The sequence below is a fragment of the Panthera leo genome, chromosome E3 (genome assembly GCF_018350215.1).
Source record: "Panthera leo isolate Ple1 chromosome E3, P.leo_Ple1_pat1.1, whole genome shotgun sequence".
NCBI classification, from domain to species: Eukaryota; Metazoa; Chordata; class Mammalia; order Carnivora; family Felidae; genus Panthera; species Panthera leo.
In genome coordinates this window covers 23,093,968-23,110,627 of record NC_056694.1, presented here as the reverse complement: position 1 = coordinate 23,110,627, position 16,660 = coordinate 23,093,968, and the positions used below count along the sequence as shown (strand labels likewise).

Below are 16,660 nucleotides of genomic sequence, written 5' to 3'. Positions count from 1 at the left end.
TATATTGTAGACGATGTTACAGATAGACAGCACATAGACCTTGGTAGTTGGTGACAAGTTATATGAAGAAAATAAAGTAGGGAGGAGGGAGAGAACATGAAGCAGGTTGCAATGTCTTAAAACGGTGGTCAGGGAAGCCCTCATGGAGAAGGTGACATCTCAGTAGAGCCATGAAAGAGATGAGATAGTCAGGGGGTCAAGTTGGTTATGGATAATTAACATTTCAGTGCTTACCCGCCACACCATTTACTCATTGCTCTTCTCTCAAGGCATCTCCATGTTCTCATCCCTCTTCCAGCCCACTTCCTGGAATTCTGCCTAGAAGGCTTGTCTCAGAGGTGCCCTCAGGGCTCATTCCTTCAGCATTTGGGCACACAGGAAGCACTGCTAACTGAAGGAATCAGGACTTCAATTTTGAGTGCCACAGTGAAGGGGCACTCTTCCCACCACAGCCTTGTATGGATTTGAAACCCCGGAGCTGGCGCTGCCCATCCTCAGCCACCCTGCACTATCTCCACACGTGCCTTCCCTTCCCCACTCTCTGAAGGGATGACGAATCCAACACGGTCCCTGAGTCTTGGGAACTCGATCTGTATGCTGTGGGCCTCTGTGGATTCTTCCAAAGCAGAGGTGAAGTGCAGGAGAGCCTGGTTTCACTCACATCACCTTCTCACTTCAAGAAAAACTAAGCTGTTAGAAATACAAAGAGCAAGTCAAATTAACATCACATCTCTGAACGTTCATTAAGAAATGAGGTGCCAGGCCATCAGGCTTTATGACGTGATGCAAAAACCTATCGCTCTGGGAGAGAGCCCTGGTCCTCTCTCCAAGTAGCAAGTGTTGACAGGGGATGAGAAACATGGCTAAGACCAGACCAAATCAAGACTGAATTCCAGACGGTTCTAAATGAGATACACCCAACCCACCCAGAGAGAGGTGATCTCCCAGGTGACCTGGGTGGAGATGCCTGAGACCCAGGTCTACAAAAAGGAAAACCAAAACCTTCACTTGGAAGAACGCAGGAGCATGCCTCAGAAAGAGAAAAGGGACACTGAGGGTGGGGAACAGGCCTAAGCCACATCCTGCAGAGTTACAGTGGCCTAGAATCACTCTCTGGGCATACAAAAACATGTGGTCCAGGGCCCAGGGCTTTATATGCCTTTGGCTTTTTCCGGGAAGACTGACAGAGGACAGAAAGGTGTACAGGGAGACCTAATCATTCAAATTTTTAAAAATAATCTTCCAAATTCTATGGAGACAAAATGATCTTTAAATATCTGCAGAACTATTAAATCTATGTATTTCACGACATGCAAATACTTTCAGGCATAATGAAGCTTCCTGAATAATCAATCAGTGTACTACATGGTTAAACTCTCTAGAGAACCTAAAGCAAAACTTTACTATTCAAAATTAGAGAGGTTTGTAAGTGCTGCACCTCGGTTTTAGGGCATGTGGTTCACACGTGTCCTGGATTAGGAAAGGTTTCCCTGCCCTAACCCTAAATCATCATGCTGTGCTTTAGAAAACAAGATCTCCTCTATGACCTCCATTTAATAGTTTCCAGGAAAAATGATGGCTGGTGAGGTACTCATATAAACTGAAACCCCTGCTCACTGAAAATGCACTCAATTCATAATGAATAAGCATTTCAACAGTCAGGCATAGAACACACACGCACTAGACTTTTAAATTCCATTTCATGATGGTGATCTTTGGTGCCCCCAAGTGGTCACAAGTAATGTGACATCCTCAACAGGGAGTCCTGTCCTAAGGGCAGGTAAAGACCGTGGAGAACATTTTATCAGAACAAGACAGTTAAAAAGGAGGTTATCCGGGCACAAGAGAGGGCACAGAAAAGAATGGCTCCTTCACTGGAAAGCCAGACTGTGAGTTCTTGCTCGGCCCCATGGCCGAGGACAATCTGCCTCTTGGAAAAGTGGGAATAATAATCCCCAACTGTGAAAATTAAATTAACCATAGATGTGATTTTTTTTGTTTTAAAATTTTACATATAGAGTATCTATATCCTTCAGTTAACTTGCTTTTTTTCATTTAACACTACGGTTCTAAAGAGTTTTGTAGAGATCAGTGTGGTACAAAGATAATTTCTGCTTAATTTTCAAGGCTAGTCAATACCAAAAATATACATGTTGGTAAGGGGGAGAAAGAGGAATATGGCTTAAAGAGGGCGTCATGTAATAAATTTATTATATTGTTACATTTTCCACTTTTCTCTTAATTCCAACTGTATACTATATAATCAACTGCTGTTCCAGAAATAAAACGTTTTAAACATAAAAATATAAATTTTGCTTTTTAAAAGTGCATACACCTGGAATAATAAAACATACAAATAAATAACAGAAGTCAGTGACACATCTCATGCACTTGTTCTAAAATAATTTAAAATGACACACTTTTCTTCGGCCTCAAGGAAAGACATCCTGCCTTCCATTATTACCGTACAACAAAACAAGAAAATCATACAGAAATCACTACGAATGGTGCATGAACAGTACCAAAGCATTGCGTGTACAGTGACAGGACATGCAGCTTGTGGGACAACTACACAAATTCCAGTGTGACACTGAGTTCAATGAAGAAACGATTTTGGTAATGGGGCTTGAATTCGATTTTAACCAGTGGTGAGAGGCACAGTTGGTGAGCAAACCGATAGGGAACATAAACACATATCCGAAAGGCCTACAGAAGAGAACCTGAGCTTCAGAAAACACTGGATCTGCCTTCCCCTTTGATGTCATGACACCACACCACTTAGAATAGCACCTAGGAAACCATACTGCCTTTTCACCGTCGCGACAGGGAACTCTGCTTCAAGGGGCTTTGCTAAAGGAGGATTTCCAATTTGGATTTCTACTTAGATCTTCACTCCTTGAAATGTTGAAAACACCAGGTAAATTGTGTGTTTTGTTTTTGTTTTTGGTAGGCAGCATAATGCTCAACAGGATGAAACCACCTGAAAAAGCATAGCAGACTACTTTGAAGATGTTGTAAGTGCAGCTCACCACAGATCAAAAGTAAATTTCATTTGCCTCCCTAGGTAACAAACATTATTGCCACATTTTTAGATGAGTATTATTTGATTTTTTTTAATTACAAGAATAAATACTGGGGGTTACTAAAAAAAAAAAAAAAAAAAAAAAAAAAAAAAAGACTCCAAACAAAATGCTTTACAGTCATTTTAAAAGTAAAATCACTCCTGAAACTACCCTGTGGAGAAGTAGAGAATGAGCTAACTAGGAAACTAGGTGGCAGCCTGGAGTCGGCTATTTGTAATTACTACAGAAACAATTGTTCCATCAAAATCAGGACAGGTTCTCCAAGCCACTGAAGGCTTCACTTCAGCATTTTTAAACTCAGGATGACTTCCCTACTCCTCTGTGGGTCTGGTCCTGTGGCGGCATCCAGGGAAAAGGCTCTGGGAAAGATGCACACCCCACAGGGAACTCTGTCTCATCTAGCAAACTAAAGACCACCAAATCCCACCAGAGTGGCAAAAGTGCTGGGCCGCCCACAAAATGCTCCAAGCTCCCAAACAGGGCCTCAAATCAGAAAGGCTCCCTTATTTCAAACAGGATGTTAGTATCAGTAATTCTCAATCTTTTTTCCTTTCTTCTCCAACGAAACAGAGGAGTCTGAGTCACTCCTGAGTGCTTCACATGGCAGTGATTCTCACCATAGGGATGGTGTAAGCACAGTGGTTCTCAGTTCTGGCTACATATCAGAAACCCCCAAGAGCTTTAAAATGTACGGCAATTTCTGGGACCTGCCCCTATACTAATTAGATCAAAAGCTTGGGAGTGGGACCCAAGCATTTTTAAAAGTTCTCTAGATGATTCTAGTGAATGCTGGGTATCAGAATCTCAGACAAGTCATTCAGAAGAGGCTCAACAGAATCTTGGGGAAAGTACACGTATGAGACTCAAAAAGCCTCCCGAGCCTGCAATGGATCTCCCTTCCCTCCAAAATTGGGAAACACCAGTTTTTAAATGAATGTGAGATGGATCTAGAACCTCATCCACTGTAGACTGCTACCATAAGTTCCATGAGCTTATTCTTATTTTGACTAGTGGCTGGGAAGCTCCACAGCTTTCCAAAACAGCTCTAAGTCTCTACAAAAGCATTTTAAAATTGTTAGCACTATTAGAAGCCACATTCTCTCCTTGTGACCACGATAGAACCCTAGAAGATATAAAAAATTAAAATCTATAGAAAATGGCAGGTTATTTTTAGAACAAAATACTTTAGGAAAGTCTTCAGGCTAAATACAGTATATAAACCCGTGTGTGTTCAACATGTCCAATTCCACTCGTGCTTGCAAAATACTTATTTTCATACAATCTTGCCAACGATAAAAAAAAATCAGCAAAGAGAAACATGTGCAAAGCAAAACAAGAAAACACATTCATGCTCTTCTCTACTGATGATTAAGCCACATGTAAAAAATTACAAATTCAAAAATAGAGCTCCATAATCCAAGAATCGCCTTTTTTAAAATTCACATTTAGTGTACCCCACATTTTGTATTCGTTGTTTGCATAGGTGGTAAGAACATGCTTTCTGGGTTAGATGGAGGCCATGCAAAGTTGTTTTCATTACTTGGGGTGGGGGGTGTGGAAATGACCGGTCACGCTCAAATTGCAGCTGCAAAACAAACACTTTGAGAGTTGATCAAAAGGCAGTGTGAAACACTAAGTGTTCATTTAAATAAAAGCATAGGATTTCCCCCCAAAAGATGTAGTCAGGTTTAACAATTATGTACCCTTTATGAAAGTAAAGACGGACAGTCTGTGCAGGAACAGCTACTTTCTGTTTATGATACGGGCACTGTTTTGTCAGCAAGTTTTGCTCTTCTTAATTCCAAATAATACAAGTTCAACATGCCTCACAGAATATGTGTTTTATTGAAACTGTGCTTATGATTTGCATACTATCTCAAAACTCCAACCCAGAAACACTAATTATCATAGCATCCAATAATTCTAATAACCTACATAGGAAACAATAACGTCAGCTGTTCAGTAATTTGTCAGAATGAAATGTAACATCAGATGTCAATCTATTTTTAAAAACATGTTTATTTGAAATAAGTGAGCTTTGTTCACAGCTCTTCTCTGTTCCATTTTTCCTAAAGGCTGCCACTACTGCTTCCTTTACATACTGTTCCTACTTTTTAGCATGATAGCTATTTAGAGGGATGGCAATTTGTCCCCCACCCCCCAATCCCCACATCTATTTCAAACAAATGTGGATGACCAAATTCTAATGGAAAGTGATTCTGTAATGGATTTTCAACCGCTAACTCGTAGAGACAGCTCAGTCTGAAAAAGTGGATGTAAGAGTAAAATGTCTCTGAAGATGAAGAAGGGCACTTTTGGTTTCCAGAACAGGAGAGACTTGCTCAAGAGGACCACAGGCCTTGGCCGGTTCACCAGAATCCACCTGATCTTTTTGTTCGGGGGACCGTCACTCCATCTAGGGCCTCACCGGCATCCCCTGGTTCATCGGCTGTGCTCCCAGGGCTCCTCAGCTACAGCAAATTCCTGAAGCTTTCAGCTTGCCTTTATGAGCAAAGCAGGCCCTCAACGAATGTTTGCAGAATGAATGAATGAGAGAGGAAAGAATGATTGCAAGAGTTTAGGACAGCCTCACAGATAATTACAATGTTTTACCAGACCACAAATACGCCCACATCCATTTCTACTGGTCCAGCGAGGTATGACTTACTTTCAGTTAGGCTGCTTTTAGGATGGGAAAATACAAGGGCTGGGAGATGATCTTGAGATGACGTGAGCTTAGCAGTTTCTTTGTGCTTCCACGTTATATAAGAGATTACAAAGGCAAGGTGTAGGGCTGTCTTAAGGAATGGAATAGCCTCAGTGCACTGCATGTTTACAGGAAAAGAAATCAAAAATAAAGTTTTTTAAAAGCAAACAAACATTACAGAGTAACACTACTGTCAGGGATTATTCTGTGTCCACCAGGAAATGACTGCTCTAGTCAGGCCCACTCAGTTGTCAACCAGAAACCTAGGCCCACCATCCTCAACAGATGATTTTTAACCCCAAAGCAGATGTGCTTCTGTGCCAAATGCTACCAGGAAAATAAAAAGCAAAGCAAACACCAAGTCCCTAACTTACCAAACAACTGAATTGAATCAAGTAATAATTTTCCCATAAGATATTTCACACCTCAAAGAACACCTCCAAACTTCTGGGCAAATCTCCTTTCCTGTGTCTTAAAGGTTATACCTAGTAGTTGGGGATGAGATTTTCATTGTTTACCAAGCACAGAAAGAATAGCTTAAAGTTACCTTGACAATACCACAGTATTTTTCATTTAAATCTGGAAGAAGGACTAAACTCCATAGACATATAATTTACTGATACTGAAATTTTATTTCTAGATACCATAGAAAATTAAAGAAATTTGTAGAGGTGTTTTTTTGGAGTGTGTGTGTGTGTGTGTGTGTGTGTGTGTGTGTGTGCTTAAGACACTAGACATAATGGGAAATCCATTCCTGGAGGATACAAGAATAAAAATATTTGCCACGTGAAAATTAAACCAGATTCTATTAATGCTTAACTGATAACAGCCTCAGGAAAAGGTGTTATTAAAACCCTCTGTGTAGTCAAACTTTAATTCTAAGACTGTTTCAGAGCTTCAGGTAGGAGATTTCAAATGAGATTTACCTATTAAAAGAAAAAGGCTCAAATCAAACTCCTGCTACCGACGATCCCATTATTGGTGCGTCCTTTCCAGGAAATAAAAGCAACACAGAAAAACCAGCGGTGGCAAAACATTCGCAGGGCTGTTGGTGTGCTGTTGGCAGCGATAACACCACTGCAGGCAGCCAGTCAGCGGCAGTTACACTACGACAGAGGAGAGGGATGCTGCTTTAGGAACCCACAGCCACCTGCGCAGTGAAACAGGGACACCCGGTGCAGGGGCGAGTACAGGACTGAGTGCACTGGGCAACAGGCTCACATTCGATGAGATTCACAGAGCACAAGGTAACTTTCACAAGGCTGAGTATCTAAGTCTTAAATATTGCAAGGGTCTAAAATTCCAGCTACCCTCAACATAAAATGGCCTCCGGACTGGCAAGTTACCTGCTAATGCTCAAATAGCAGCAAAATAAAGTTAAGAAACCCACTGGAAATATTTCCCAAGAGGTATTTATGGGGAGAAAACAAAACAAAAGGCAGTGCAGAATTCATAGCTGTGCATGATGTGTATGTGCTCTAATTACTTCACACACAGCAATACTGAAAAGGGAGATTATAAATGGATCTGTGCACCAAGAATTCAGGAAGAACTGGAAAGTTTATGATTTTTTTTTAAAGTTAATATTTAAAAGCATATAAACTTAGCATGCTGTATCTCATGGCAAAGTGACAAATGCTATTCAAAGAGAATCAGGACCATGACTCTCCTGACATTAAAAAAAAAAAAAAAAAAATACATGGGGGAGGGGAAGGAAAAAAAAAAAAAAAAAAAGAGGTTAGAGTGGGAGAGAGCCAAAGCATAAGAGACTGTTAAAAACTGAGAACAAACTGAGGGTTGATGGGGGGTGGGAGGGAGGGCAGGGTGGGTGATGGGTATTGAGGAGGGCACCTTTTGGGATGAGCACTGGGTGTTGTATGGAAACCAATTTAACAGTAAATTTCATATATTAAAAAAATAATAATAAAAAATAAAATAAAGCCCCCCCCCAAAAAAAATAGAAAAATGGAAAAAAAAAAAAAAAAAAAAAGGCTAAGAATTTCCAGGATACCTCCAGAAAGCCTGAAGAACTATGATCTTGCTTATCTGTGAGATTTCTGTGAGGTTCCCTTGTTTTCTCACTGACAATGCCAGACGGAACATGCTCCAATCCTGCTTGTGAGTTCTGGGTAAGAGATGAAATCTTAACCACTAAGAAAAAATAAATGACTTACTGAAAAGCAGTCTGTAACTTTGCCAGGCAGATCAGAAGCACACACGTAATACTTTGTCACACATCACTCCAACACACCATCAACTGACTTTTGGCATCAGGCAACATCTTTCCTCTCCCCAAGGTATAAGAAACGTGGGCATGTGCACCCAGGGCAGCATGGAGCTGTCGGCTTCTAACACAAGGAACAAGCAACACCAGAGAAGGGAAATGGTACAAATTCTTGCATCCGGTTCAGAATCCTTTTTTTTTTTTCCAGGCCTCTTTCAAAGGTGTTAACTGCTCTACTACATTTCAAAATCCCAATGGCCTTAGCTAGCAAATTTAGAAGGAAAACAAAATTAACTAGTGACTGGCTTTCTGGCCGTCCAACTTGCCACCCCTTAGGACATCTCCAAAGAACCAAGATAGCGTGTAGTACACCATCTTTGCAGTTATAAAGGACTTCATTTCTACCTCTAGAAACTTCTATCTGTGGCAGTTGGAGAAAAGACAGTCACCCACAGGCCACCTTCTTGGTTAACCCTCTTGCTGATGCACATCCACCCTAGACTAGCTGAGTATATACCTGAGAAACATTAGTGTTAAAATATTGCCCTTCACAGAGACTGGTAGATGGGGCCAAAGTGCAGAAAGCAACAGTCTTCTCTCGGTTTGTTTGTTAGTGTCACAGTTTTTAGAGCTCCTGGTGCCACACGACAATCAGCTGTGAGGACAAATCCTGCTCAGATGAAACCCAAGTCAAATAACTGATCTCTCTACAGCACACACTAATGACAGCTTAACTGGTTCACAGGTTTCCAAACCCTAGTGTCCAACGAAAGTCATTAGAGTTCTCTAGAAAGAAATATGTACAATTGCTAAAGGGACCGCCCAGGGTCTCGTCTACAATGATTCCAGTTAGCTTGGTATCAATACTTTGCCTATGGCTGTTATTTGGTTCAATGGCAGAATAAGGCGACGCTTTTAACAATTTGCAGTTGAATTCTACACACACACATACACACACATAAACACACACGCACACACACTCGCACGTCAGGCACGTGACCTAAAACATATAAAACAAAAGCATAGAGGGCTTTGGTGGGGGGGAAGGGGTTCTAAATAAATAAACATCTTTACAGATAAAACACTTGGATTGCAGAAACATCACTGAGGTTTTTGAGAAGGCCGTGCAGAGGTTTGCATGCTAGAAGATAACTTTTTCGAGGATTTCTCAGCAGACTGCCTGCCACCAGGAGATGAGGGCACTCCAGAATCTAGCTGGGAAGACTTGGATTTGCGAGCGGACAGCAGGGAATGTTTAGCGGAAGCAGGGTCCTTGGAGACAAGCTGCTCTTTTCCAACTGCACTTGCATTTGGCTGCTGGGAACCTGCAGGCTGGTAGCCTTTCTCTGCCTTGTCATCCACGGCATTCTTACTGGCCAACTTGGCAGAGCTACTGCCGGCCTTCTTGGAGAGCAAGGTTGTTTTGCCAAGGTCAGTTGACCGCCGGGTTTCCTTCTGTCTCAAGGCTGACTTGAAGAAGGATAGCCCCTTGTCCTCTGACTTGCTGTCCCTCTTCAGACCAGCCTTCATGCTTGTGTTGGGGGAGCGCAGACTGGCCATAGAGGAGCTCCTGACGTGCTTTCCGTCTCCTCGGCCCTCCCCCACCCTGGCTTGGCTCACCCGAGGGGAGTTGGGTTTGGAGCTGGAGGTGACGCTGGCTCTGTCAGAAGCCAGGCTCTGTCTGGAGCCCTCTCTACTCAAGCTCCTGTCTGTCCTGCTCTTCCCAGGAGGGAAGGGGCCCCTTGCAGCAGGGCCGGGGGCTTTTTTGGCAGATGCGGAGGAAGGAGTGTAGGCGAGGGAAGAAGAGGACTTCTGCCTCTGGGGCGAAGGAGATGACACGGAGTCTTGGGATTTGGGGGAGGACTCCTTTCTAGGCTGGGCAGGGCCAGGGGAGGAATGCCGTCCACTGGCTCTGGAAGAAGAATCTGCTTTGCTTCGGGAGCGGGAGGACTTTATAGAAACTTTTACAGGAACAGGAGAAGAAGGGGACGTACTTGAAAGAGATGATTCCTGGCTTGCCAAGACTGGTCTCCCCTTCCGCAAGCTTCTATCTGGCTCAGAAGCGCCTTTGGAGCTGGGAGAGCTCTTGGCTGTGCTCTCTGGTTTCTTTGCAAGGGAGCCTGGGTGGCTCGTGGGTTTCACCTCTTTGACTGGAGAGCTGTCTACAGAATCACTCTGATCCACATAAGCGATCTGGTTATTATTATCAAAAGGATCGGAGATGGGGGGCACGCAATCCCCTTGTGCTGAGTTTTTGCTCTGTGTGTCTAAAACACCGGAGTTCAATTTGTGGGTGTCTGATTCATCTCTGAACACGCCTTCCATGACAGCCAGAGGGGCCCGACCCACAGCCTTGTGCTCACGTCGGCCGTGACTATCACTTGGTTCCTGGAAACTGCTAGAAAGGTTCCTCAAGCTGCCAAAGCAAGAGATGGAGACCTTATCATCCACCGCCTCCCCGATCTTCTCCAAGGTGGAGGCAGAGGTGTGGATCGGAGAGTCTCCCGAGAACCGGGAAGGAGAATTGGAGCGCATCTGCAGCTTAGCAGACAGGGACCAAGAAGGTCTAATGCAATTGTCGTTAACGGCCAAGGGGCTGGTGACAGAAGATCTGGATGACAAGCTCTGACGCTGGACGCTTCTCACGAATGGTCGAGTTGAGAAACCTCCTGAATGCAGCAGAGAGAACAGCATTAAGCTACACGGAAAACATGTCTGAGCAACACCTTAAGATACTGAAGATGGAAGGAAGGCAAGCCTGGTGGAATGACAGGAGCATGACCTTCAGGGCCAGCATGTCTGGGGTCAAGGAGCAGCCACACGACTGCAACTTCTTGGAGTTCAGTCCCCTATCTATAAAATAGGGACATTCCAACTCAGGGATCGGCAAACTATCGATCTTCTTTCTGTACGTCGGGGGTCAGGAGACCTCCTTTGGAAAGGCCCGGTTAACACTCTAGGTTTTGTGGGCCAACCACTCAACTCTGCCACTGCAGCACGAAAGCAACCAGAGAAGACACATAAACAAATGGGAGTGGCTGTGTTCCAATAAAACCTTATTTACAAATAAAGGCAGAGCTCATACTTGGCCCATAGGCTGTCGCTTGCTGATCCCTGCTCTAACTCACAGGACTACTGTAAGAACTAAATAAAATCCTGAAAGTCCTGTGCCCACCTGGCACTCCACACATGCACAGTACATGTGAGCTACTGACCCAGCTAAGGACATCCAGAGCCCGAGCCCACAGAAGTGAAGTCTCTGTCCGAGATTACACAAAATTAGAGGCAGAGCTAATACCAGAAACACAAACCCTTGCCCCCAACTCAATGCCACATGCAGCTTGGCCTGTCATTATTGAGTATAACAGCAGATCGGTGAAAAAGAACAGAGACGATACACTCCTATCCTGACTTCAAACTTCTAGAGATGACAATCATAATTAGAACAATACACTCCTATCCTGAGTGATTTCAAACTTCCGAAGAAAATGTTCACAATTAGAACTACATACTTCTATTCTGAGTGCCTTAAAACTTCCTTCCAAAGAAAAGATTCTAAATTAACTTCCATACACACTTGGTACTGTGGCTGCAGTATTTATAAAGCTCTGTCCAGATAAGATCCTCGGAGACAGGCTCTGTTCTGTGGGCACCCCCCGGCACCACTGTGATGATGATGCTTAAGAGGATACTGATCTCACCAACTACACTGTCTAAAAACAGACCAGGGGCAAACGAACTTACTGCTAAAACAACAGTGAATTCTAAGTTTAAAAAGCTGTGTTGAGAAAAACCTCTACCTGAAAAAGCAAAGACTCAGTGGTCGGATTTTCATAAAGTATCAGGAGCTTGTTAGCAATTCTGGCCCAGTACTCTTGTTATTTTACAAAGAGAAAGGCAGCAAGCCAGAAAAGCAAGCGGGCCTGGAGCTACAATGAGGCAGACCTCCCTGGCCTGGCGGCCCCCGTCCACCCTCCTGCAGTTTTCCTTCACTTCATGGTCTCACAATTACCCATCACTAGATGCAGATTACAGCAACCGACATGCTGGCTGCAGGCTTGGGAGATGAGTCACTGTCCTCATTAGAGAAGCTGAGCTCACTCTCACCTCCTCCAGCCTCAATGCTAGGGCTGCCTGATCCTTCCCACACCACCTGGGGTTCCTGTCAGAACTGAGGGCTGCCATTACTCAAGCGTAAGTGAAGGTAAAAAACAAAACAAAACAAAAAAAACAAAAAAAAACAAACCCAAAGACAAAAAAACAAAAAACCCCATAGTTCTATTTGTATTGTGTTTCCCCAAGTATCCGTACTGTGACCATCTTCAGAATTCTTTTATGCAGAGTCAAGAGTTTCTGTTCTAGATGCTTCTGCACTTTTTTAAAAGAACATGCCACAAATTCCTGTAAAGGAAACGGCAGTGGAAAGGGGAAAAGCTGAGAGCCGGGAAGCCCCCACACTGGGCGAGCACAGCAACTCCTCGCCAGGCGGCCCTGGGCAAAGCACTGAGCACTTTGGAAAGCGCTCTGAAAGAAATGTATCCCTTATTGTAGAGTTAAAGCTCCAGCCTCCACACTAAGCCTTAGAAGTAGAAAATAATGAAGTACAAGGAGAAACTCATCCTAGAGCTCACAGAGGAAAAGCGAATAACCAGGTTTATATAAAATGGTACTTATGACCGTACAGCCACACAGCCCTTTTACCTTCTCCGACAATCTTCTTGGGGCCTAGCTCCTAAGCGTGAGGGACCCTGTGCCGTGTCCGTGAGATGCCACTTTGGAAATCTGTCACAAAACCCATACCCACCATCGTCTTCACTCCTCTCTCCGGTCATCTCCACCGACTCGGATAATGAGGCCAGAGAGGTGCGTCTGGAGGACGCCGCGGAGGTCACGCTGGCTTGCTTGCTCCCCGGGAGCCGGCTCACCCAGTGTTCACACAAGGAGGAGCTGGTGGAGCCTGCAGTAAAGGAAGCAGGCACTGGGGTCAGGCTGGAGTCCCAGGCTGGCTCCCCGGCACGCACTCGTGTGAAGGGGCAGCGCCTGAGCTGGGGTGGCCTGTGGCAGTCTTACCTCCCAGACCCCTGCTTGAATATCCCATCAAGATGAAAAGAAGGAGGGCAGACTAGCTCATGTTTATAGTAATAAAATGCAAGTATTGGCACGGACACTTCATAATGCAAAGTGCAAATCTTAAGTGCTGGCAACAGAATCATCTATACTCATTCTGCAAATAGTTATTAAGCACCTATTGCCAGGCACCGTTCTAAGCACACACAGTAAAAATTCTGACACGGAGCAAATAAAAGTGGCAGTGCACCGTTATTTCTTAGCTTGCTTTGTGGAACTGTTAAGTCGTTTTCACAATATTAACATACAAACACATAACATGCACACACCTAGGCTGTATGTCATCTGTACTGTCCATTCCAGGGATGCCCTTAAATTCCAGAGCAACATGAACTGCTCTTGAAACTGAGAACAAGACTCAAGTAGACCTCAAGAGGGTGTAATCTCCAAGCATATCTCAGAATCTGGAAAGCACTGAGGGAAGGCACTAGAGCACTGGAGTTCTCACTCTCTCAACTGGGTGAGCAGCTACTGAGGGGTGGGTGCACTGAGTGGGGCTTCACTCCAGCAGGGGTTCACTCGGTTCAGCGGTTCCTGTTCTCAGCGGCTTCAAACCAATCCCTCGCAAGCTTCAAGGAGATTCAGGGTGAATACTCTCTAACGTGATCCGATGTTACCGTGTCTCCGTTGTCGGTCACAGACTCTTAGACGCTGCGTTAAGGAGCGTGCGTCACCTTGTCTGGACCGTGTGGCTGCATCCAGACTAAACCCCATCCAGCTAAATCCAGCCCACCTATCATTACTATAGCCTTCAACCCTTCCAACCGAACAGGCCGACCTCATCGGGAAAAAGAACGATTTCTAATGGTGCTTTTACCTTGTCTAAAAGGCTCTAACGTACATTTATGTAATCTGATGCATGCAATGACCCCATGAGGCAGATATTATTAGTACACCCACATTACAGATGCTTAAATATGTGGCTTGGATGTGATGTGCTTCCAGATGATGCGACTGAAACATGGCAGCGCCAGGTCTCGTTCCCTCTTGCTTCTAGTGTGGCAGCCATACCGCTTTTTCATTCATTCGTTCCACAAGCAAACATGGCAAGCTCACTCTGAGACTGGCGCTGCCCACTTCCGTGGGAACTCTGCTGGTTCGCACATTCCACCCCCATTTCCTTGACTGCAGTCATTTTGGTTTCCAGGTTAAACTCAAATGTGAGAATTTATCTGATCAACACAACAGACTCATGAGACCTTGTGGAGAAGTTCTCTGGACCATTACAATCTTCTGCTCTAGGAAGAAGCTGCTGAAGAATGGCTGGCCTTACCTGCCACTGAGCTGTTGGCTGACCATGATGGAATAGCTGTCCGCCTCTGGTAGAAAAGGATGTACGCTGTCTGTGTGCAGACCTCATCTTCTGACAGCTGCTGCACGTCACTGTCATCGAAGCAGTACCAGAGGCCGTCCACAGAGTTCTTACAGTAGGCTGCCAAAAAGAGCCCGCCATCAGTACCAGGGGAGGGGGCACCGGCCGCTCCACTCTGCCCACAGACACCAGCTCTTTGGCTCATCTAATGCATTCAAGAGCTTTTTAAGGTCGCACGTAGTTACACACAAAGTGGTAAAAAATCCAAATTGGGTTGTGAGCTCAGGCAAAATGTTTCAAGACATTCCAAACTATTCCAAATGTACAAAATTCTACTTAATCTTAGAAAGCCCAACGTACTTATTTACTTGAGGCAGTGGGTCTCAACCTGAGACGATTTTGCACCGCTAGGGACATCCGGCAACAAATGGAGACATTCTTGACTGTCACAACTAGGGGACAGGGTAGTACTGGCACTGAGTGAGTGGAGACCAAGGATGCTGCAAAACATTCCACAATGCACAGGACAGTCCACACAGCAAGAATTATCCCGCCAAAATATCAAGAGTGCTGAAGCTGGAAAACCCTGATTTAAGTATGTTGTCACATTTCAGTGTTTATTAGAGATAGAAAATAGGACTAGAAATAATGATACTAATAATAGCAGCAGCTAGTATTTGTTTAGTGCTTATTATGTGCGAAATACCTCAATTAATCCCATGAGATTTATTCTGTTATTCCCATTTTACAGAGGTTCAAAAAGATTAACCAGCTTGCCCAAAGGTCAAGCAGCTGGTGAAGGACAGGGCCCAGCTCATTTCAGGTGTATCTAGTCCCTGAGTTTGCACTTAAACCCTATCCCACCCTGCTTCCCTCAGGGGTAGTATGAACAACGTAATGCCCAGTGGAAGCGCCCTGGCAAACTAAGAACACTTGAGCTCAGGAATGCATGTGTGTTTTTCTCCAGTTCAAATTCTAACCCTGAAATAGAAATTAAGAACATTCAAGTACCAGCAAAAGACAAGAACTTAGTGTTTGTGAAGCCACGTGATCTTGTAAACATATATCAAAGGGTGTGATAAAATTGATTCAGAGGAGTACCTTATCACACTTCCTAAAAATACCCACTTATTGGGGTAATAATAAATGAGGGCTAGAATATTTAGCTGAATGCCTGAGGGGCAGGGCACACAGGGTCCCATGAGGCACCAGGAGTGACTCCCTCGACAGGCCACAACGACATTTGTAAAGTATGGAGCCTTAAGAGATAAAGGGGATACAGGCGAGGACGGGTTACAACCAGACAGGTCCCAAAAAAGAGCAGAATAAGAATCTGTGATCATGGGGAAGGAAGCCATGTACAGCCATGGACTCCTGGGACCAGAAAGGGGAGAGAAATAGAGACAGAAGCAGCACGGGGAGCTGGTAAAACAGCAACTTGTCAGTGGGCAGGTCAGGCCTAATGTATAAACGACCCAGCTGGGGAGATGGCGGCTGTTCTGGAGTGGGACATGCCCCCGGGACAAGGTGACAGAGCAGCCCTGCACTAGCATCAGTAGGCTTCTCTCCAGGACAGTCTGTTCCCAGTCACAGCACGGCAACTAAGGCAGCCCAGGAACACATTAATGGTTTAACAATGTATTTACTAGATAACTCACTTTTCTTCCTGGAACTAGCTTCTCAAATGTTTTCTAGACAAGTATTATTCAAACTGTGGTTTGCAGACTGGTCCCAGTCCACAACAAGCTAAGCACTCAAACTGAGATAAGCATTTAAAAACTTTCATAGCAACTGGACACTGCCAGGATATTTTTACTGTATTTTTACATAAGTATTGAGTCGTGAAAAATTGGAAATTTTAAAAAAGAACAGGCAGGTTCTGCCTCATAGAAGTTTGATCTAGAATCCATACACAAGTTAGCTATACACGTACCAGTTGATTATATCTAGAACTAGTACAAAATAAAACCCCAAATAGGGGCGCCTGGGTGGCTCAGGCAGTTAAGTGTCCAACTCTTGATTTCGGTTCAGGTCACAATCTCATGCTTCATGGGATCGAGCCCCACGTCAGGCTCTGTATGGACAGTATGGAACCTGTTTGGGATTCTCTCTCTCTCTCTCTCTCTCTCTCTCTCTCTCTCTGCCCCTCCCCTGCTCAAGCCCTCTCTCTCTCTCAAAATAAATAAACTTAAAAAAAAATCCAAACA

The 16,660-nt window shown here is 44.3% G+C and overlaps 1 protein-coding gene across 9 annotated transcripts in view; it reads right to left on the bottom strand.

Moving 5' to 3' along the window:
• The window catches only part of USP31 (ubiquitin specific peptidase 31), a 100,961-nt gene that overhangs the window by 29,325 nt on the left and 54,976 nt on the right, over positions 1-16,660 (bottom strand). For 8 of the 9 annotated variants that reach the window (XM_042922920.1, XM_042922921.1, XM_042922923.1 and 5 more), the window contains 3 exons: positions 14,415-14,573; positions 12,819-12,971; positions 7,752-10,683 (listed from right to left, as the gene is read on the bottom strand). In XM_042922920.1, the coding sequence (XP_042778854.1) occupies positions 9,116-10,683; positions 12,819-12,971; positions 14,415-14,573 (1,880 nt within the window). In that variant the 3' untranslated portion in view covers positions 7,752-9,115. Of the gene's footprint in view, positions 1-7,751; positions 10,684-12,818; positions 12,972-14,414; positions 14,574-16,660 lie in introns of those variants that run through there. The other variant, XM_042922929.1, reaches the window with a different exon arrangement.